The following is a 25,099-nucleotide window of genomic DNA, read 5'->3' on the forward strand; positions in this document are numbered from 1 at the left end:
CTACAATAAATTACATTTAAAAAAAATGAAATTTACGTTAGTATTGTGAATTTGAACGCTAATATTAGCTCATTAAATCGGTAGCTCAAGAGTCTTTATTGTCATAATCCAAACATAACCAAATGTTCTTTGAGGCTTTCAATAAAAACAAACATTAAATATTATGAAAATATATTTAAAAAAAACAGTCTCCGAAAAAAAAAAATTAAATGCAACTATTACAATTATTCGATATGTGACAAGTCATAAAGAGGGGCAGGAGAAATTGCATAAACAGTGACAGGTAACCATAGCAGTGTGGTACAGTACTGTAATACGGTGTGGTACGGTAAAATGTTTTACAATAAAATTCTGCCGACTGAGCTGCCAGTTTTTTACCATGAAATACATTGTTGTTGTTTTACAGTGAATTACTGTATTTGGACAAACAGTACCAAATTTTACAGTGTACAATTTGATGGATAACAAGCCTTGAAATCTTAAATCAGGCAGATTTAATCTTTATAGTACTACAGAGCATCCGGAAAGTATTCAAAGTACCTTTGGCTGAAATCACAGCATTAAGTCTTTTTGAATACAATGCCACAAGCTTGGCACATCTACTTTTGGGCAGTTGCATCCATTTCTCTGTGCCTATTTCTGTATGCAGCATCTCTCAAGCTCCATTCGGTTGGATGGGAAGCTTTGTTTATTTTTTTTCATCCAGGATGTCTCTGTACATTGTTGCATTCATCTTTCCCTCAACCCTGACTACTCTCCCTGTTCCAGCTGCTGAAAGATATCTCCACAACATGATGCTGCCACCACCATACTTCACTGAGCGATGTCTGGTTTTCTCCAAGTTTGATGCCTGGCTTTCACAACAAAGAGTTCAATCCTTCTCCCGTCAGACCACATAATTTTGTTTGTCGTGGTCTGAGAGTCTTTCTGGTGCATTTTGGCAAACTTTTTACAATGAAATAGCTTCCGTCCGGCCACTCTACCATACAGGCTTGATTGGTGGATTGCTGGAGAGGTGGTTGCCCTTCTGGAAAATTATCTTCCCCCTACTGAAGAATGCTGTAGCTCTGACAGGGTGACCATTGGGATCTTGGTCACCTACTTGACTAGACTAAGATGATTGCAACAATGTACATCAAAACCAACGCTTCCCATCCAAACTGATGGAGCTTGGGAGGTGCTGCAAAGAGGAATTGGCGAAACTGCCCAAAGATAGGTGTGCCAAGCTTGTGGCATCGTATTCAAAAAGACTTGAAGCTGTAATTTCTGCAAATATGCATCAAACAAGTATTGGCAAAAGCTGTGAGTACTTATGTACCTATGATTTTTTGGTTTTAAATTATATTACATTTGATTTATTTTTTTTTATCAGTATGGGTCTTCTGTGTAAAATTTCATTATGGAATAAGGCTGTAACAAAACAAAATGTAGAAAAAGTGAAGCACAGTGAATACTTGTAAAGGGGACTTTTTGCTGAATTTTTGGCCATAACTTTAGTTGTGTTACTCCCAATAGGCTGATTTGTTCCTAAGAGAGTTGTATTATGTTTAATTGTAATATGTGTATTTCAAATTCTGTAACATCTCAATGCCAAACATCTGTAACCCAGTGCAAACTTTCCAATGTATTGTAAGCATTATAGCACATTTATGACTACTAGGACGTAATGACATAACTACATACCTGCATAACATATGCACACACTTTAGCTTTGGTTGTTGTTAGTCAATAACAGCGATTTGGATAGTAAGTGTTAGTTGTCATTGAATGTATAGCCTACCATAACAACAACATGACTTCAAATTGTTTGTTGCTTCTCCCAGACTGCTTTTGTATGTGTTCACGCGCTCCATGCGCGTACAAGTTGAAGAGACAAAGAAGGTGACAGTTTTAAACACCAATTATTTTTGTAAGGGTCGGAAAAAATTGTTTTAATACATAAACTTAGTAATTGTGACAAATATAGACAGTTTTGAAACAAACATATTCTGTTAAAGCACTAATAGTAACTTTAGCAAGCCAGTGGTGTTCTTGTTATAGTTTTGGGTTTAAAAAATCGAACTTTGATAAAGTTGCAAACAGCTAGTTAATGTCAGAACGAAAAAGTCATAAAATAGTAAAGAAAAGTGTATAAACATTGTTAGATTCATATTTAAATAAAATAAATAAATAAATAAATGGGATGTACCTGTATAGCGCTTTTCTACCTTCAAGGTACTCAAAGCGCTTTGACACTACTTCCACATTTACCCATTCATACACACATTCACACACTGATGGAGGGAGCTGCCATGCAAGGCGCTAACCAGCACCCATCAGGAGCAAGAGTGAAGTGTCTTGCTCAGGACACAATGGATGTGACGAGGTTGGTACTAGGTGGGGATTGAACCAGGGACCCTCGGGTTGCGCACGGCCACTCCTCCACCGCGCCACGCTGTGCCTATATATATATATATATATATATATATATATATATATATATATACATATCCATTAATATATATATACACATATATATTTACATATATATATACATACATATATCTATACATATATATACACATATATATACATATATATACATACATAATTAATACACGCACACATATATATACATATATATATACATATATATATATACATACATACATATATATATACATATATATACATACATACATACACATACATATATATATATATATATATATATATATATATATATATATATATATATATATATATATATATATATATATATATACATATATACATATTGGTTGTACTTTTTTTGGTCAAATCTCAACCAATTTCAGCCCTAAGTAAAAAATAGCTAACATGTAATATTTGTTTTATTCTTTTTTTTTTTCTTCTCTATTTTAACCCTTTAAATGCTCATTTGATCAAATTGTCAGATTATTTATTTATTTTATAAAATGAGTTACCATCCAGACAGTAAATGTTAAAGAGCTTGGGTACTGGTGTAAAATTAGACCAGAACACATTTTAATGCATTGTTTTAATTTTGGGCTAGGGTAACACATTTTATGGAAATATTCCCATATAAAAAATCAGAAAATTAGATCAAATGGGCAGTCAAAGGGTTAAAAATTATTGCTTGCTAGTTTTTTTTTAGGACTACAGTTGATTGTGAGATTTTTGCAAAAAGTAGTATAAAACAATATAATCAAAAAATGTTTTACACACTTTTAGCTCCCTGAGGATGTTTTCATGCCGGCACTACATAACTGTGTATTAAATTAATTTGATGTATGATTGATATGCAAGGAATCTGTCCAAATCACGGCCGTAAAAGAGATTTGACAAATACCAAGGCCAAAATTTGGTAGTCCAAGAGAAGCTTTGAAAGGTTGAAATCATGTGTTTCCTTGCACTGAATAGATACTGTATGATTACCTTGAGCAACACAATTTCCATAATAACAAAAGCTTTTATTGAGGTGGAACTATCACGTGTTGTACGGTAGGTATCATGTAACATCTTCGACAATCATCATGATTCTGTAACAATCCACTTTTTTTATTAATATGCTCAAGTTTAGCATGTTAAACAATTTTTACATCATTAAATCATAAATTCAAAAATGTTTCTATAATTTTAACTACAACAGGGATTTCAACCTAGGACTTACTCCTTTGGAAAATAAGTAAAAAATACCCGCACAACCTTAGATGCAGTGGGGAAATCTGTTTTTTTTATACTTATCAGTGACAGAGTGACTACATTTGGGGTAAAATTTTATATGAAGGGCCTTTTCATATAATAATTTACATTTGACATGCATTCTTCACAAAAAAAAAAGGGTTGTGAGGCCCTGCGCACAGCGCATGTTTTGGATTTAGGGTGTGACGGCATTGATATCCGTGAACAGATTAATTACCGAAACCGGGGGTCAGCAACCCGTGGCTCTCGAGCCACATGTGGCTCCTTAGTGCCGTCTTAGTGGCTCCTTAGAGAATTTTTCAAAAATGATTGAAAATAGAAAAAGATGGGAGAAAAATACAAACAAACCCAGCAGTTTGTTTACATAGGAAATCTTCCGCTCCTTCTTTGTCTCATTTTGTCCCCCAAAAGTTTTATACTGTGTGTGAATGCACAAACGTGTGCTTTGTTGATGTTATTGACTTGTGTGGCGTGCTAATCAGGCATATTAGGTCAGTGCATGACTGCAAGCTAATCAATGCTAACATGCTATTTACGCTTGCTGTATGTAAATTTTGCATCATTATGCCTCATTTGTAGTTATTTTTGAGCTCATTTAATATCCTTTATTTATGTCCTCTGTGTATTTCATTTATATTTACATGCCTCATGACCCATTATCTGTATGTAATATTGGCTGCATTTCAGATAGTTGTTTGTGTGCCATGTTGTTCCAGACCACAGCAAACATTACATAGCTTGCCGAACATTGTAATAAATCTATCAAAAGAAGAAAGCCTGAAATTTCCTTTAACTTGGACAAGCACATCTATACTTTTCCAGGAGTTATCTCACCTTCTGAGAAACCTGTGATTTACTAATGTTTACCAACATTGTAAAAATGTGTAGAATAAATATTACATTTCAACATTTCGGTCGTCAAAGATTTGCATCAGCCTGCGAAACATAGTCATTTTGATAGTAGGCTAATACAACTAATACAGACACTTACGTCACGTGTTGCCTTCATTATAAGACTTACATATAGCTTTTAATTTTTTGCGGCTCCAGACAGATTTGTTTTTTGTAATTTTAGTCCAATATGGCTCTTTCAACGTTTTGGGTTGCCTACCTCTGATCTAAACTGATATGACAAGTGATGATTTGGTCAGCGCAGAGTTACATTAAGGCTGTCCGCAATTGTGTTATACCGACAGCGTTTCACATCAATTTCATTCAGGTGAAACCGACATGAGTTATGTCAGTATTCATTTAATGTGAACGTTACGTTGATAGCACTTTACTGATCAGATGATGTTTAAAGTAAAAGTGTTTTACTTTGTGTTATGTTGTCTGGAGTAGTAACAGGCTGTGCATGACCGAAGATCCTATTTTGAGAGAGGATGATTTACCACGTGGTGATTTACAGCGCACATGATATCCTACATTTGCAGTAAGTTATCATTTTATTTTTGTCACAAATACTGAGGACATGACATCTGTGTCCTCAGTAGTGGTTATGACCATGTCAACAATATGTATCATAGAAATATCAATTACAGAAAATTATTGTACTTAGAAAACACACACCAGTGTTGCTGTAGGTCAAGCTTTGGTGCAGCTAGACTACTTAATATTCGAAAAGAAAATGGTTGATCATAAAGAGCTGTTTGACTGTGCTTACCTCCAGCATGATGGAGCAGATGTGTCGTACACACTGAGTGATGGCCTGCGGCGTGCCAGAGATTGTGACAGCCCTCTCTGTAGAGTCCGGCAGCATGTCTCCTGCCACCTGAACCTGCGCGCCTGTCGTCTTAACATAACCAGACAACAGAGCAAAAAGGCTATTTATTTCCAGAAAGTGGACTCCAACATCAAAATTTGAAATGCATTTTCAAGCACCTACAGATTTACCCTGATAAAATGCACCAGTGGCGATTGCTCTAAGACTTCACGGCTCAGCTCCCCTTCAATGTCAAAAAATAAGAGATTAAATATATTGTGGTGTGTACATGTTGTTGACTAAATATGTGCTACAACGCGCCCTTATGTTCAGAATCAGCTTATTGATTGATTGATTGATTGATTGATTGAATGATTGAGACTTTTATTGGTAGATTGCACAGTACAGTACATATTCCGTACAATTGACCATTAAATGGTAACACCCAAATAAGTTTTTCAACTTGTTTAAGTTTGGGTCCACGTTAATCAATTCATGGTGCAAATACAAACCCCGTTTCCATAGGAGTTGGGAATTTGTGTTAGATGTAAATATAAACGGAATACAAGGATTTGCAAATCGTTTTCAACCTATATTCAGTTGAATATGCTACAAAGACAACATATTTGATGTTGGAACTGATGAACATTTTTTTGGGGGGGAAAATAATCATTAACTTTAGAATTTGATGCCAGGAACACCTGACAAAGAAGTTGGGAAAGGTGGAAATAAATACTGATAAAGTTGAGGAATGCTCATCAAACACTTATATGGAACATCCCACAGGTGTGCAGGCTAATTGGGAACAGGTGGGTGCCATGATTGGGTATAAAAGCAGCTTCCATTGAATGTAAAAATAGTCGAACAGTTTTAGAACAACATTTCTCAACTAGCTATTGCAAGGAATTTAGGGATTTTTCCATCTACGGTCCGTAAAATCATCAAAATGTTCAGAGAAACTGGAGAAATCACTGCACGTAAGCGATGATATTACAGACTTTTGGTCCCGCAGGCGGTACTGCATCAAAAACCGACATCAGTGTGTAAAGGATATCACCGCATGGGCTCAGGAACACTTCATAAAACCACTGTCTGTAACTACAGTTGGTCCCTACATCTGCAAGTGCAAGTTAAAACTCTACTCTGCAAAGCCAAACCCATTTATCAACAATATCCTGAAACACCGCCGGCTTGGCTGGGCCTGAGCTCACCTAAGATGGACTGATGCAAAGTGGAAAGGTGTTTTGTGGTCTGACAAGTCCACATTTCAAATGATATTTGGAAACAGAGGACGTGGTGTCCTCCAGAGCAAAGAGGAAAATAACCATTCGGATTGTTATAGGCGCACATTTCAAAAGCCAGCATCTGTGATGGTATGGGGGTCTATTAGTGCCCAAGGCATGGGTAACTTACACATATGTGAAATCACCATTAATGCTGAAAGTTCCATACAGGTTTTGGAGCAACATATGTTGTCATCCAAGCAACGTCATCATGGACGCCCCTGCTTATTTCAGCAAGACAAGTGTTACAACAGCGTGCCTTTGTAAAAAAAGAGTGTGGGTACTTTCCTGACCCGCCTACAGTCCAGACCTGTCTCCCATCGAAAATGTGTGGCGCATTATGAAGCGTAAAATACGACAGCGGAGACCCCGGATTGTTGAACGACTGAAGCTCTACATAAAACAAGAATGGGAAATAATTCCACTTTCAAATCTTTAACAATTAGTTTCCTCAGTTCCCAAACATTTATTGAGTGTTGTTAAAAGAAAAGGTGATATTACACAGTGGTGAACATGTCCTTTCCCAACTACTTTGTCACGTGTTGCTGCCATGAAATTCTAAGTTAATGATTATTTGCAAAAAAAATAAAGTTTTTGAGTTTAAACATCAAATATCTTGTCTTTGTCGTGCATTCAATTGAATATGGGTTGAAAAGGATTCGCAAATCATTGTATTCCGTTCATATTTACACCCAACACAATTTCCCAACTCATATGGAAACAGGGTTTGTATATACTATCAGAAAAATACAGTCATCACACAAGTTAATTATCCGAGTATATCCGGGTGGTGAAGTGTGTGTGTGTGTGGGGGGTTGTTGGTTGATATGAGCACTTCAATCATCAACAATTGCATCATCTGAGAAATGGACATTGAACTAGTGTAGGTCTGACTTCGTAGGATATGTACGGCAAATAGTGGACATAGAGAGATCAGAAAGCATAAGAACAAGTATATATGTACATTTGATTATTTACATTTGATTGTTTACAATCCGGGGATGTGGGATGTGGAGGGCGGAGGAGGTTAGTTTAGGGTTGAAGTTGACTGGAGGTGTTCTCTTAGTGCGGTTTTGAAGGAGGATAGAGATGCACTTACTTTTACACCTGTTGGGAGTGCATTCCATATTGATGTGGCATAGAAGGAGAATGAATTAAGACCTTTGTTAAATCGGAATCTGTGTTAAACGTGGTTTGTGGAGTTCCCCCTGGTGTTGTGGTTATGGTGGTCATTTACGTTATGGAAGTAGTTTGACATGTACTTTGGTATCAGGGAGGTGTAGCAAATTTTATAAACTAGGCTCAGTGCAAGTTGTTTTACTCTCTCCTCCACCCTGAGCCAGCCCACTTTGGAGAAGTGGGTAGGAGTGAGGTGGTATCACTTGTAATAACGCGGCTTTCCTCTCTCTCATTCCCGCAGTTTGACGGTGCTTTATACGCTATAGACGCTGGCCGTCCACAAAAGAAGCGAAATGAGTCATTGGATAAATGCTGGGCTTTGTCCCACTCATTGGACGTTGAGCATCTTTGGGGGTCTACGAGGCAGTGGGCTGGCCTCGTCTGGCCCGGACGATCAACTTCCGCATGACAGCGAAACAAGCGAATCAGCGAACTTGTGTTGTAAACTTCTGTGGGAGCATTTTTCAATATTCATTCTGTTGTTCTGACTTGAACCGGAGACTTCCCTGATCCTCTTAGCGACATTTTCTTTGTTAAAAACGACGAACGACAAATAGAGCTTTTATTTCTGGTGTTTTGGAGACTGACTTCTTTCACTCTGCAATTTCCGTCCTTACCGAGCAGCGGGTGCTGCTGATCCCCTCCACTGTCTTAAAACACTCACAGGTGGACACACGTCACACTAGGCTCGTGCCAGTCCCAACTTGCGAGCGAGGTAGGTAGCAAGCTGCACTTAATGGCAGATGATTTGAATGTTTTTTTTATTTTTATTGAACAACAGACATACATTTATAATGCACACAGGTGTACAAACTATTGTCATTAGTGGCAACAATTGGAACTACATCTGCAGGTGTAGAGAGGAGCTCAATTCAAAAACATGCACTTGGGGATAGATTGATTGGCAACACTAAGTTGGCCCTAGTTTGTGAATGTGAGTGTGAATGTTGTCTGTCTATCTGTGTTGGCCCTGTGATGAGGTGGCGACTTGTCCATGGTGTACACCGCGTACCACCCGAATGCAGCTGAGATAGGCTCCAGCACCCCCCGCAACCCCGAAAGGGACAAGCGGTAAAAAATAGATGGATGGAAGTCTTACACCCGCATCAGCATGGGCCAAGGCCGTTTAAGCAGCCTAGCTCTGCTGGCCATTGAGAGGACACTTGTCAAATCCCTGGAAAAGACGCCTTCTTGGTAAAACAGGGTCATAGATCACTTTCTTAAAAACTTGGACTTAGACTTAGACAAACTTCAATGATCCACAAGGGAAATTGTTGAAAAAGAAACGGAGGGTAGAATTTACGTATGAGTAAAGCAACACATTTTATGATGTAGAACGAAAATGAGCTTCCCATCCTTGAGAGACCAGCATGAGAGACCACCAATATTGGAATATATGCATATAAATAATCTCCAGTCAGAATAAGTATTCCGTCTCAGTACAAGCTTAATCATTGCGGATTTTCATGTGCAGCTCCCGATGAAATTCTACACAATCTATGGAAGGGGATAAAACATAGAGGCTTGACTCAAGTGTTTGCTATTTGAGTACACTTGATGCCAGAACATCAGGTAGGAGGTTGTCTGTTTTCATTTGCATGCAGAAAAAATAACTTCCTGATAGAAAACTGCAAAAATGCAAGACTCTCCTACCTCTCGGATCTCTTTGATCTTTGAGCCTCCTTTTCCAATCAGCGATCCACACTGGCTCCCAGGGAAAACTAGGCGGAGTGTCACGGGTGGCTTGCTTGTCACGTTGCTGTTTGTCATTGCTGCTGTGGTATCCTGAGTGGAGAAATACCCGGCGAAAATATTGTTACTATTACCATGAACCACAGGATGAGAATGTAAAGATGTCAGCATTATTTACCTCCTCAAACTTTTGTGCGATCATGGAGAAAGCTTTGAAGATGCCCTCTGTTGGTCCTGTGATGGTGACTATCCTCTCGGGAGATGATCCTTCTGATATGTTGATACGAGCGCCACTCTGAGTACGACATAACCGAAATTACCTCCACTCTTGTAACATCATACCAAGTTACATGGGTTCAGACTTTCTTACCTCCTCTCTCATTTTCTTCACTGTTTCCCCTTTCTGGAAGCACACAGAAATTCAAATGAAGTCTTTCATTACTTTTATCTCAAGAGAAAACCCACCAACTCAATGTACGATGATTAATTTTAAAATGAACCTACCTTTCCAATTATGCTGCCGACTTCCTGTAATGAAAACAAATCATTTTAACAGCAATAACAGGCTACAAACAAAAAAACTATTTTGAAAACATGAACCGCAATAATACAGTCAATTATTTAAACTATTCAACATTGGTCAATTACCTTTCCGTGCATCAACAGCCTCAGTGTCAGCGTAACATTCAGGCTCCCATCTAAGGCCATGTCTTCCCTCTCTGACATAGTCTGTGTTTTTGCCACTTTTATGCAAATACTCTGAAAATGAAATGAAGATATCTGTTTTAAGCACTTAAAAGACATTTGCTACAAAATGAGCTTTTGAATAAAGATAAATAGAGGAGAGTGGCATTTGTTAAGTGCTAACCATCCAGTGGCAGTTTTGGCTATGGACCATATGGGCAGCATTCTCGAGGGGGCACCACAAGAATGAGGGAGAAAAGATGTACAAAATTTGGGCTGTCAAATTTAACGCATTAACTCATTTAATTATTCACAAAACATTGTATAAGTGCAGATTAATTTCGCAATTTTCTTTTGAGTGCACATGCTCCTTTAGCGGGTGGTTACCTGGAATATGATCACTGATCAGATCAGTTCTTACATCAGTGCAATGACGATTAAAGAGACCACGACTTAAAAATAAATCCAGATGGAACTTTGGATAAAACTGTTAACCAATTTTGAGAGAATACTTTAAATTTGGTGTATTCAAGTAAAACATTAAAAAAAATAATAATAATTTATGACATTCGGATAACTGTGATTAGGTGGCAACTTGTCCAGGGTGTACGCCGCCTACCGCCCGAATTCAGCTAAGATAGGCTCCCGCGACACCAAAAGGGACAAGTGGTAGAAAATGGATGGATGTTCTTATAATAAAATTGCAATAATGTTTAAGTTAATTAAAATTATTCAGGTGAGTGATAACCTGTGATTAATCATGAATAATCCAAATTTAAAAGTGTGATTAATCTGTACCAGTTTCACTCAGGTGAAAGGCAGGGTAAACCCTGGACAAGTCGCCACTTCATTGCAGATAGACAGTCAAGCATCCACATTCACATTCTCATACTAAAATCCAGTGTAAAATCCATCCATCCATCAATTTTCTACCGCAAGTCCCTTTTTGGGGTCGCGAGCAGTGCAGCCTATCTCATCTGCATTTGAAAATAATTGTGTGTAAAAAAAAAATTAAGTGAATAAAAAATCAGCCTAAAAATAAAAAAATCAGTGGTGAAATATTTGTTACTTCAAAACTGAAGACTCTCTTCAGGTCAATCAAGACTGAAACAATTGATCTTGTCTCCAGTTTGAAGTCATGTGACACAGCTCTTGCAAAGCACCAAAAAGGCAGTTAATGCAGCTTTACACACAATAACAGACCTGGGCATAATACAACATAATAAAAATGTTGATATAGCGCGCTGGCTGTTTCCAAACGTTAGAATCCACACCTTTGAGTGACAATCGGGTTACTAAGCAGCAGCTCCACTCGCAAAGCAGATTTTTTTCAACAAAGTCCAACAGAAATTTGATATTATTACGAATATTTAGATGTTTTTTTATCCTTTGTGTTTATGTTTTGCCAAGTTTGTTGGATCATTGTTGTTCTTTCTGAATTATAAAGGATGTTGATCAATGAGGTGGTCTGGGAAGTAGAAAAACAATGTTCATGTATTCTCAATATTCAGTGTTTTATTGTTCATATTTAGTATTGTAAGTTTCACATTCTGTGTTTTCATGTTTTCGTGTCTTATTCTGTAAAAAAAAAAAACTCAAATTTCAATCCATATCTTGAGATGGTCAGTTGTAACTTTCTTAGTACCTTCTTTTAATGTCGTCAAGTTAGTCCGCAAGACGGCACAAGTCCAACAACAATTAGCAATTTGGCAATTTGAGTGTCTTCATATTTATATAATTTACAGATTTTTAGCTGTCTGATAGCTGCTAATATGACAACCTCTGGCAGCCAATCCAAGTAACTCAAGTCAGTGGTCATTAATTATACCTGTACATAAATGTGTAGCTGTGTACAGCAAATACTTATATAACCCTATCCAAACAACCTTCCCGAGTCATGGTCCAGGAAAAAAAGTTCAACCAGCACAAAAATTTAACAAACATGGTTTCCCATCCTGCTCATTGAACTTTGTGGATATTATAAAAAAAAATTAAAATCAGCGTAACAAAATCAAAACTTCACCCATTTAAGTCCATTACAAAGGATGATGGAAAAAAAAAAGCCAAAACACTCTCTCCACACATACCCATGTTCTGTGCATTTTACCTGCTCAATATTTCTGATTGATTAAAAAACTTTAAGGGAAGTCGCCACTGAAGTAAACAAGATAGGGGTCGAATTTTAACATATTCCTGATAACCAACTATAATAATTATTAATTATGGTATATCCATTATATGATTAAAATGATAGGTAATCATATATATACAAACCCCGTTTCCATATGAGTCGGGAAATTGGGTTAGATGTAAATATGAACGGAATACTATGATTTGTAAATCATTTTCAACCCATATTCAGTTGAATATGCTACAAAGACAACATATTTGATGTTCAAACAATTTTTTTTATTTTTTGCAAATAATCATTAACTTTAGAATTTGATGCCAGCAACACGTGACAAAGAAGTTGGGAAAGGTGGCAATAAATACTAAAAAAGTTGAGAAATACTCATCAAACACTTATTTGGAACAAGGATTGGGCGAGGGTCACCAATTTGTTAGCAAATTGTCGAACAGTTTTAGAACAACATTTCTCAACGAGCTATTGCAAGGAATTTAGGGATTTTACCATCTATGGTCCGTAAAATCATCAAAAGGTTCAGAGAATCTGTAGAAATCACTGCACGTAAGCGATGATATTACGGACATTTGATCCCCCAGGCGGTATTGCATCAAAAACCGACATCAGTGTGTAAAGGATATCACCACATGGGCTCAGGAACACTTCATAAAACGACTGTCAGTAACTACAGTTGGTTGCTACATTTGTAAGTGCAAAATAAAACTCTCCTATGCAAAGCAAAACCCATTCATCAACAACACCAAGGAACACCTCTGGCTTCGCTGGGCCCGAGCTCATCTAAGATGAACTGATGCAAAGTGGAAAAGTGTTCTGTGGTCTGACGAGTCCACATTTCAAATTATATTTGGAAACTGTGGACGTGGTGTCCTCCGGAACAAAGAGGAAAATAACCATCCGGATTGTTATATGCGCAAATTTCAAAAGGAAATGGGGGTATATTAGTGCTCGAGGCTTGGGTAACTTACACATCTGTGAAGGCACCATTAATGCTGAATGGTCCATACAGGTTTTGGAGCAACATATGTTGTCATCCAAGCAACTTTATCATGGATGCCCCTGCTTATTTCAGCAAGACAATGCCAAGCCGCGTGTTACAACAGCGTGGTTTCGTAGCAAAAGAGTGCGGGTACTTTCCTGGCCCGCCTGCAGTCCAGACCTGTCCCCCATCGAAAATGTGTGGTGCATTATGAAGCGTAAAATACAACAGGGGAGACTCCGGACTGTTGAACGACTAAAGCGCTATATAAAACAAGAATGGGAACGAATTCCACTTTCAAAGCTTCAACAATTAGTTTCCTCACTTCCCAAACGTTTATTGAATGTTGTTAAAAGAAAAGGTGATGTAACACAGTGGTGAACATGCCCTTTCCCAACTACTATGGCACATGTTGCAGTCATGGAATTCTAAGTTAATTATTATTTGCAAAAAAAAAATAAAATATATGATTTTAAACATCAAATATAGTGCATTCAACTGAATATGGGTTGAAAAGGATTTGCAAATCATTGCATTCCGTTTATATTTACATCTAACACACGTTCCCAACTCATATGGAAACAAGGTTTATATATATATATATATATATATATATATATATATATATATATATATATATATATATATATATATATATATTCATCCACCATCCATCCATTTCCTACCACTTGTCCCTATATATACATATATATAGTTATTTTGCATGCAGTGTGCTTTTTTAAGACCAATGAGCCCCCCCAGTCAAAAGATTTGGACACCCTGGTTGAAAGTGTTCATGAAAAGGGAGCTAGGCACATACAGCAGATTACATGGCCTGTGAAGCAAGACCTGGGTCACATGACTGCAAATTTGACAACCTCATTGGCGGTTTTGAAGACAAAATAGATTGCTTCAATCTTAATTTACGGGAAGTGAGTCGAGAGTTTCAAGACAATGGATAAGCTCCAGCGACACTACCCTCCACTCCACCCCTAAAAATTTTTTTTGTAAAATTCAAATGCAAAAAATGTCGATACATAAAATCAGTATCCAAAAAAAAACTTTTGTAATAAAAAAATGTTCATCTCCACACATTATCACATTATTCATATACATACACATTAAAATATCTTACAGCCCATGCTTTTGGAATGTGGGCGTGAGCACTCTGAGAAAAGTCATGTTACAGTTTTTTCCAATTGCTTAAGCACTAAATTTTACATATTCACACAGTTAATAAAAGTCCACACACATTAAACAACACCACTGTGCAGATTCGCCTAATATTAGGCATTGACTCTGCTTCACAATCTTTGCAAAATATTACACACAATGCTTTATACACACCTTCCCATCTTGCACACAGATAACGATTGTAATACACACATCTTTACACCTTACATAAAGATAAGGTTTGTGAAGTTACTTCCTGATCAATCCAAAGGGCTGGCTTGCCAACAACCACACATTTTAACACATTGGATAATCACATACACCGGGTGAAAGACACACAGATGATGAATTGAAAATACATCTTACAAGTGGTTGCAACAGCTACAGAGTTTTTTTCATTTGTAATTTTTATCTCCAGATATTTTTTCAAACTCTTTTATTTGTCTCAGATTTTAATTTTTACTGCATATCATCGTTGACTACTGTGATATGTTACTTTACCAGTGGTAAAAATAAATATTTTCAGTTTGCAGCATCATTGTTAAGCAGTTCTTGAAAAAATTACAGGATATTTTTATTTTCTCTTCAGGTCCTTAAGTAAGGGCCCACTTCAAAGTAAACAATGACGATTGCTATGGATTTGTCAATATATGTTTTCAAGTTACAGTAATCATTCATCACATATGCTAAAAGAATCGGTCATAATGCCCCAAACATGTGATTTCTTATAGTAAAATAGGTTTTTTTACAAATGTGTTTTGTATTTATCACTGTTCTGGGTAACTCACTCCAATAGTGTCTTATCATTTGAAGTCTGTGTGATTGAGATGACAATAAAACTGCATGTTTACAAATGCTTGCTTTATTTTGATGATTGGGCATATGTTTGGGCAGAAGTGTGTCATTTTGCAAATATTGTAGGGATTAAGAAAATTGAACGTTGTGTTTGGAAAAGTGTGTAAATCCTTTTGAAAAAAGACACACAATAAAATTGTTGTGTAAGCAAATGGAAAAACCTGTACTATGGGGAGAACATTTAAACTCCACACAAGGATGCCTAATCAAGATTCAAAGCCAACTTGCTCACCACCATCATACCCTTGTTTACAATGATTTTTAATTTTCCTCTAATTGCCCACTTATTGCAGTCCAGGGACCGCTGCCTGTAAGATATCAGTAATATACAATTTCCTGTTTGCCACTGTGCCTGCCTGGGGAAGGTGTTCAGACAATAGTGCTTAAAAATGTAATATAAGGCTGCGTCATTATTGTATCAATGTGAAACCGAAATAAAGCAGATTTATATCAGCAGAGATGATATAGAGAGGACCTATCTGGGGACTGAGACTTGTGGACCAGTGTGGTTTTTACTCCTGATCCTGTAGTTGCGAGTGCGGAGGAGATAAACCTATCACGAGGTGCAATCTTCACATGGGACTGGATGTTTGGTTCTGGCTTAACACAAGACGTGTGACTTCCTTGGATATGATAAGACACAAAGGATGTTACTGTGAAGAGTAGAGAATCAAGTGATGTGTGTGATGGTCTCCAATGGACTGACACACAATCTCAGCTTGGTAGACACTGTGAATCCAATCTTTGTTGTCTTTGCAGAACAAATGAAGAATGTGCGGAGGCCGTCAATGTAGGAAGAGAGGCTTGTTTCTCGTCGAAAGAAAACATTTCAGTCTGAAGAGTTAACCTTTTGTTTGCCAGATGAGATTATATTATTTTTGATACTTAGACTGTTTCTGTAGGTAGTTCTTGGAGAGAGCAGACATCCCCAGAGCTCATGTTACAGTATCTAAAACCTGAATGACTTTGAATAAGGATGAAAATCCCCCTTGGTAGCAATCTAATGAAAATATTTTTTTCTTATTGCTAACACTTTTGCTGTATAGCGTGAAGCCTCACCTACCTTACATCCTGCTGGCTTAAACTAATGTACAGTGTGAGCTTTTCCTTCTTAATCCAGTTGAATTTGATCCCAGCACGGGATTTTGTTTACACAAATACATTTGTAATACATGACCGTTGACCCGCCTGCGGATCTGTTTGGATACTTACATAAAGCAATCAATTCCGCCATTCCAAACCTAAAAGAAAAACAAGAAAGAGAGCTCAGGCTTGGTATAATTAACATAATTAAATATTACAAGTCATTGTGTCATAGTAGTCATTGCACACTACTACTACTGTTCTATTATATTCTTATGTACAGTCGGTTTTATTACACCAAGCCAAGAGTGCTCAAATCGCGGCCCGGGGACCATTTGCAGCCCAAAGTTTGTTTTTTATTGGCCTGCGACACATTTTACAAACGAAATAAACACGTCCTGAATTAAAACAATACTCAAAATAACTAAGAAAATTCTAATATTGCCCAAAATGGCCAAACGATCTGTATGTCTTATGGTCGTTGATTATTATCCTGTAATGACAAACGTGCTAGATATGGGAGTTTTTTGAGTGTGTTGAAGCCCTCAAAAAGGTTTTAGTTGCCAGAATAATAATATTTGTGAATAATAAGATTCATTCTAATAGCTCAAAGTGCTTAGATTGGATATTATACTTATTAGTTTTTTTTGACCTACAATAGAGAGCTCAGGCTCCCTCTACACTAAGGTTATACAACATGATATAACACACCTAACCTTATCCCCGCCCACAGATCAAGGGTGATGGGTCAAATGCAGAGAATAATTTCGCCACACCAAGAGTGTGTGTGACAATCACTGGTACTTTAACTTTAACTTTAACACACAAAATGCCATCGTTTAAAACCCTCTACCCTTCCGTCCGCCGGCGCAATATGCGTCGAAAATGGCAGATCCGCATATATTACGTCATAGTCACCTCTGACCTGGAAGTGTATCCTTGCAGTTTGGTATGTGAAGTCTTTCAATGTAGCCTATTACCACATTTCTTTTAACAGTAACCATCAGCAGCTTTAGACTAGCCCTATTGTAATGAATCACACCTGAGCCATCACATGAATTGAATATTTAAAGGACACGTGAAAATAAACATTGTGATAAAGAACATTTTACAATAATCAATCTTGGGATCTAGATATCTGGTCAGGACACTCACTCTTTTACCTTCACCTTCATTGTCTATTCTTGCAATCCTGCTGCCGCAAACACTTCATGGCTTCACAGTAGTTATGGAGTACAAAACTAGATGTTGAGCAATCGCTCGACATGCATCGCGGAAAATAACCGATACAGTCTGCTTTGCCAGTCCAAATGCATTTGTTGTTTTCCGTAATCTTCGCCTCGTCGGCCAGGTAATACAAAGCACACGCTACCTTTTTTTTATCACATCCACGGGAACCCGCATTCTCGTTGTCTCCCCTTCGACAAATGGACAAAAGTTTTTCGCTAAATAGAATCACAGCTGACCTGGACATTCGAAAGTTCTCTTGCCATTCCTCTGGCACAACACACTTGTTGAAAAACATATCCCACCAGGCTGCCGTTGTTCCAGAGCTTATCCAAAACCGTTGCTCAACATTGCTATGTTGCCGTCTGAGATGTGGTGTATCCGAAATAGCTGCAATTGCCGGTTTCATTCTCTTAAGTTATTCATGTTAGATTTCTGCAAGTGCCTGTACATGTAGAAGAATGACCAACACGGGCAAGTCTGGATGATACCCCCATATTTCCAGTAGTTACCTCCGAGTGGAAACTGATTGTTATGAAGCTGGCTGTGGCGTGTTCTTTCTGACGTTACTTCCTCTCCGAACTCTGTTTATAAATGAACTCTGTTTATAAACGATCAATGAGTCCATACAGAGCTAAGAGCCGAAAATTCAAAAGACAGGGCACTTACCCGTGTAAAAAAAAATATCCAAGGAGGGGAACCTTAAACAATGGGTTAGTGTGGCTGACACAGGGTTTAGGCTGAATAATTATCTGTTTAAGGAGTTATCCGGTTTAATGTAGACAGGGTCTAGATGTGGATGTTTTGTTCAGATCGTTTAGCATTAATTGACCGACCATGTATTACACCTAACCCAATGAATTTACTGACACAGCTACTGTATTTCCTCCTCTGTGTATCATTATTATGTGACTACATCAAATAAACAGCAACATCTCTTACTAATCCTATAGGCCAGGATTTGTTTAGTTAAAGCTAAGACCCTTTTGACCTATTTCTGTCACCTCGAGCATGTCAGCTCCTACTCAAGACTTCCGAACAAAACATTGGCGCACAATGGTAAACACGCATCACACATCACGATAAACACAATTAAAAACAGACTATTAATCCTTTAAGGGAGGTTTACATTTTCCATTCACAAAATACCGTATGTAAAATGTGTAGTAAGGTTATTGAAATAGAAGTGCTTTTAAAGCAAACTTGTTGACACAAAAACTAAGCTCAGAGTTGTTTGTATTTTTTTTCTTACAAAAACATATGAAAATGTAAGCATTGTTCAAAATGGATTTGTCCAGCAACATAAAGATTACGCTGATTGCTCCCTGAGACACAAAGCAATATTCACAACAGTTATGCATGCAGTTATTTGAGGGATCATTTACATAACGAAAAACATGCATCTTCTCCAGTGTTTTTGGACTACTGAGTTGCACATTTTGTAAAGGATAGCGTTGTTGTGCCAAACATAAATGCCCACTGAAGAGGACTCTGGCTTTCAGGAGGATTCTACAGTAGAATTCAGTCCATTTTCTTCTCAATGAAAAACAAATTTGGATCAACTAACTAATAGAAGCCATGAGATGGAAAGATGTTACATTACATGTTTGGAACGCAGTGGACACCCCGTCCCATGTAACTGTGTCCAGTAGAGGCCCGAGGCAGAAAGAAGAATATGAAAAATATACTGACCTTAAATGCAAACCCCTTCACTCGACTCTGCTTGATCTCTGCTAGCTCCTATCAGAATGTTTACTTCCTTTGTTGTCAGTTGTCCACAAAGTTGGACAGATGGCTCTCTGTGCCCTTAGACCGGCTGGAGCGGAGGCTGGCTTTGCTATTAGTCCCTCAGCTTACCCCAAGATAAGCCCCTACGCAGGGAAAGAGAACCCGCATCCTTGCCTAATTCTCCCTGTCCCTGCCACCAAAGAGGCGTTCCTCCACACAGAGATCCCCAAGCTGCAGAGGCCTGAGGGCAGGGCAAATAGAGTCTCTTCTGCTGGACACTGTCCAAAATATTATGTCCGCCACACCAAAGAAGTGGAACCCTTGGTAGAAAAACAACAACAACAACAACAAAAACAGAGATGTACAGAAGGTGTTACTGTGGGAGTAAATTTGCAGGGGTCAAAAACAAATCCTCCCATGAAATCGGTTTGTCGTACTAATTGAGGGATGCCAAGGACAATGTGGCGTTGGAGGTATTTAGTGATGTTAAGCACAGCGTCCTTGTGGGGTGCCTCCCCCCCCGCCACCCCTTGCTCCACTGTGTCTTGCCCTCCCCCACGCCAAGCCCCTCTAACCCTGGAAATGAGGCCATAGTGGATACAATACAGCCCTTCTGCACAGAAAAATGTATTCAGCTGGAGCTTGAAAAATTGTGAGGGAAGTGAATCAGTGAAGCATAAGTGGCATATTTAATTACTATTCACTGTGTTGCACGGAAACAATGATGGCTGCTGTGCGCCTCATGGCTGTCTTTTAGACATCTGAGCAGTCATTGCTCAGTTGGACGTCCCAGCAGTGCTTCTGTGAATTAAACAGTTCAAGTCTGTCATGAGATGAAAAATATTATCATGGGTGTTTTTCCATGTTAAGTAACAGTTAAAGACATAAGGTCAATTAAAGTTCGTTCTCTAATTGTATAAAAAGTATATCTTTATTGTATCCTTCTGAGGTGAGAAGACATCTCAATTCCATGTCGCTTTATGCAACTAATCCACCCACCCCCATCACCACCTCCTGTGATGATGGTTTTGTAAAGGCTGGGATTACATGTAATGAGATTACTGCAGGGATTACTTTAAATTTGTTGGTGTAACAAGTTCAAAACTACAGTACCACCCTAAATAAATGCTGACTCAAGGAAACACATAACATCAACACTCATCAGCAGGGGCACAGCACCAAATTCTGGCCCCCTTTACACAAGACACCTGAAGGGCCCCAAGCCTTAAAACTAATGCTGTCACCCCATTTACACAGACGTGGTCTAAATATATGCACTAAAAATGAATTGTTGCATGAATTCGATTAAAAACAGCTTTTTAAAACATGTACAACCATTAATTTTGTTTTTGACTTTTTAAGGATGGTTTTGACATATCTAGAACATTTTCTATTTATGTCAAATTATGTTTGTACTTGGCAGCACAGTGAAAGTGGTTAGCGGTTGTGCCTCACAGCGAGAAGGTCCTGGGTTTGATTCCTGGGGTCTGGGTCTTGCTGTGTGGAGTTTGCATGTTCTCCCCATGACTGCGTGGGTTCTCTCCAGTCAATCTGACTTCCTCCCACTTCCAAAGACATGCATTTGATTGCAGGTTGATTGGCAACACTAAATCGGCCCTTGTGTGTGAATGTGAGCATAAATGGCTGTTTTTGTCTATCTGTGTTATGTTGGATCCACTATGGATTGGACTTTCACAATATCATGTTAGACCCGCTCGACATCCATTGCTGTGCATAAATTATTAGATCACCCTTACATAAATAATAACAAAGCACATACTACTGTACTGTGTCCGTGTTATACCCTTTAAAAATCAACTTACGGTTGCCAAAGTGATTAAAAGTAATATTTTTATAATGACACATCTCATCTGTGCATCATTTAAGGGTAAACTAGTAATGTATGCACTGAAAGATGTGTCAATATAGAAATATCACTTTTAATGGTAAAAACAAATCCTAACCGACTCGAGCGATACCATTTGATTATTGACACAATACTAGTACACTACGACGCCTGGTATCGATACTATCAATATTTGGACGTTCTTAGTATCATCTTTTAGTGTCTTCAAATTGGCCGGCGAGGCGTCACAAGTTCGATAACAATTAGCAATTTGAGTGTCTACATATTTATTCAAAATATAGGATGTCAGCTGTCTAGTAGCTGCCAAATTTTCAGCATCTAGACAATTAAACCAAGTAACTCAAGTCAGTGGTCATTAATTATACACAAATATACTGCTGAGTACAGCAATTACTTATACAGCCCGATCCAAACAACCTTCCCTAATCATGGTGAGAAAATAATTCAACCAGCACAAAAATTCAACAAACATGGTGACACATCCTCCTCATTGAACTTAGTAAATATTATTTTTTTTAAAACAACGACCAATTAGCGTGACGAAATCGAAAACTTCACCCATTAATTAAATCCATTACAAAGGATGATGGGAAAAATGCAAAACACTCTCTCCACACGTATCCATGTTCTGCCATTGTTATCTGTTTGTTATCTCTCATTCATTAAAAAACTTTAAGGAGGTCGTCACAGAAGTAATCAAGATAGAGGTTGAATTTTCACATATTCATAATAACCAATTCTAATAATTATTCATTATGGCATATCCATATATATATATATATATATATATATATATATATATATATATATATATATATATATATATATATATATATATATATTTCTCGTAAAAGTCCTCCTTCACTTCCTTCAGTTTTAAAAGTCTTATAAGAGTTCAACATAATTGCTGCGATTAGCAGAGCTCCCACTCTCATAATTTCCACGAAATGCGAGCTGCTGTTTGGCGAGGAAGCAGGTCGCATTGATGACCATGTACCATGAATTGATTAACGTGGTCCCCGACTTAAACAAGTCGAAAAACGTATTTGGGTGTTTACATTTAGTGGTCAATTGTATCGAATACAATTGTACTGTGCAATCTAATAATAAAAGTTTCAATCAATCACATCTTTTAAAATCTCTCGGTTCTCGTTTACCTTAGCATTGTGGACACTGATGTTGAGTCGTCGCTGTTCATCCAAAGCCAAGTCTGTCCTCGTCATCCCAAACGTTTTTAGCGCAAACGCTTTGAGTATGAGCGGCCGAACGCTCATGTTTGGTGAGGCTTCTTTGCAAATTCTTTAGGTCACAAAATCCCATTTGAGTCCACACAGTTCCACAGGTTGAAAAAATAAGGCAAGGAAAGCAGAAGGCGGTTTCTTTCAGAACATCTACAAAGCCAGTTTTTTCACGTATACCACTCTGTTTGGAAAGAGCAGGTAACTTTCCATCCTGCTGATTGAAACAAACCATTCAGATCTGGCATTGGTCTTCCTTTAGTAATTATCTCCTGCTTCGCTTGAAAGTCCACTTTAGAAAACGGTTTAAGTGCGGAAATGTAGTCATCCATGTTGAAAGTTGTGGTGCACGAGACGGAAAAAATAAGTTGCTGCGGCACTTACCCGCTGAGGCCACCATATGTCTGGGATCATGAGCGCCCCTATCGTGAGGCACGAGAACTGTTTGCCTCACCTCAGACTTTTTTTCTCTGCCGTTTTGATTGCTCAACCAACACACAAAACATGTTACTCACTGCGGCGCTTGACTCGCTTACGCCACCGTCTGTCTCTGATCATGAGCGCCCTCTATCGTGAGACACGGTAACTGTTTGCCTCACCTCAGACTTTTTTCTCTGCCGTTTTGAACGCTCAGCAACTCTGGCCGCATGGCAGACAAACAAGTTTACGAGGGATTGCGAAAATGCAACGATTTTAAAGAAAAAATCATCCAAATTGGTGAAGCTAAATGAAAATGAAAAACTAACATTTACAATTATTTTATCATTATATATTTTCTTTCTTTGCATGATCACAGGTGAGGCACAGCCTCCCCTGCCTCCCGTGACCGCACATCACTGATATCCATACATATATATATATATATATATATATATATATATATATATATATATATATATATATATATATATATATATATATATATATATATTTATTTATATATATATATATATATATCAGGGGTCGGCAACCCGCGGCTCTGGAGCCGCATGCGGATCTTTAGCGCCGCCCTAGTGGCTCTCTGGAGCTTTTTCAAAAATATATGAAAAACATATTTTTTGTTTTAATTTGGTTTCTGTAGGAGGACAAACATGACACAAACCTCCCTAATTGCTATAAAGCACACTGTTTATATTAAACATGCTTCACTGATTTCAGTATTTGGCAAGCACCGTTTTGTCCTACTAATTTTGGCGGTCCTTGAACTCACCCCAGTTTGTTTACATGTACAACTTTCTCCGACTTTCTAAGACGTGATTTATGCCACTTCTTTTTCTGTCTCATTTTGTCCACCAAACTCATAACGTTGTGCATGAATGCACAAAGGTGAGTTTTGTTGATGTTATTAACTTGTGTGGAGTGCTAATCAGACATAATTGGTCACTGCATGATTGTAACCTAATCGATTCTAACATGCCATTGAGGCTAGCTATATGTACATATTGTATTACTATACCTTATTTGTAGCTATATTTGAGCTCATTTAGTATCGTTTAAGTCCTCATTATTCAATTTATATCTCATGACACACTATCTGTATGTAATATGGCTTTTAATTTTTTGCGGCTCCAGACAGATTTGTTTTTGTATTTTTGGTCCAATATGTCTCTTTCAACATTTTGGGTTGCCGACCTCTGATATATATATATATATGTATATATATATATATATATATATATATATATATATATATATATATATGGACTTGGGCGTGGATTGTGCAAAACAATTATTTTTCTGGAAGGCAAAGAAAAGTTGGCATGGGCAAGACGTGAGTGTAAATACATGATTTATTTTGACACTATAACTAAAAAACAGGAACAAACAAAAAGCATGCACAAGGGCGGAAGTACAAAACTGACTAAGGAAACAAAACTTGCACAATGGCATAAACTATAGACACAAACTAAAACTTGCACAATGGCAGGACTATGAACAACTAAAACAAAAACACTTACTGTGACGAGAAAAGGAACATGGGTATTTTGCATGGATACATGGGTGTGGAGGGTGAGTAGAATGTGGTAGACGGTGATGTTGCCGGGACAAAGAACAGAAACAGACCGCTTAAATAGCAGTGACATAATCAATGAAAACAGGTGCGAGACATGAGGACAGGTGAAAACTAATGAGTTGCTATGGTAACAAAACAAACCAGGAAGTGCAAAAACAGGAACTGAGTGTCCAAAAAACAAAACATGATTACACAGACATGACAATATCCATATACATATATGTGTATATATATATATATATATCTCTCTCCCTCTCTATATATATATATATATATATATATATATATATATATATATATATATATATATATATATATATATATAGATGTATATATATATATATATATTGTCCCTATATATAAATATATATATGGTTATTTTGCATGCAGTGTGTTTTTTTTAAGTTAAAAGTGTTCATGAAAAGGGATCTAAGAGCACATACTGCAGATGACATGGCCTGTGTAGAGAGACCTGTGTCACATGACTGCAAACTTTGGACACCGTATACTGTTGATACTGTACTTTACAAGTATTGTCAATATCAAAATAACACTTTGAATGGTAAAA

At 37.6% G+C, this 25,099-nt stretch overlaps 1 protein-coding gene across 6 annotated transcripts in view; it reads right to left on the reverse strand.

Moving 5' to 3' along the window:
* Positions 1-19,880, reverse strand: part of zgc:110045 (uncharacterized protein LOC664755 homolog) — a 44,956-nt gene extending 25,076 nt beyond the window's left edge. For 3 of the 6 annotated variants that reach the window (XM_061910767.1, XM_061910763.1, XM_061910769.1), the window contains exons 1-8: positions 19,377-19,879; positions 16,587-16,615; positions 10,189-10,299; positions 10,045-10,068; positions 9,911-9,943; positions 9,719-9,835; positions 9,502-9,633; positions 5,348-5,476 (exon numbers count right to left, since the gene is read on the reverse strand). In XM_061910767.1, the coding sequence (XP_061766751.1) occupies positions 5,348-5,476; positions 9,502-9,633; positions 9,719-9,835; positions 9,911-9,943; positions 10,045-10,068; positions 10,189-10,266 (513 nt within the window). In that variant the 5' untranslated portion in view covers positions 10,267-10,299; positions 16,587-16,615; positions 19,377-19,879. Of the gene's footprint in view, positions 1-5,347; positions 5,477-9,501; positions 9,634-9,718; positions 9,836-9,910; positions 9,944-10,044; positions 10,069-10,188; positions 10,300-16,586; positions 16,616-18,196; positions 18,221-18,353; positions 18,543-19,376 lie in introns of those variants that run through there. The other 3 variants (XM_061910768.1, XM_061910765.1, XM_061910766.1) reach the window with 3 other exon arrangements.
* Between the last annotated feature and the right edge of the window lie 5,219 nt (positions 19,881-25,099).

Source organism: Nerophis ophidion, linkage group LG09, assembly GCF_033978795.1.
Source record: "Nerophis ophidion isolate RoL-2023_Sa linkage group LG09, RoL_Noph_v1.0, whole genome shotgun sequence".
Taxonomy (NCBI): Eukaryota; Metazoa; Chordata; class Actinopteri; order Syngnathiformes; family Syngnathidae; genus Nerophis; species Nerophis ophidion.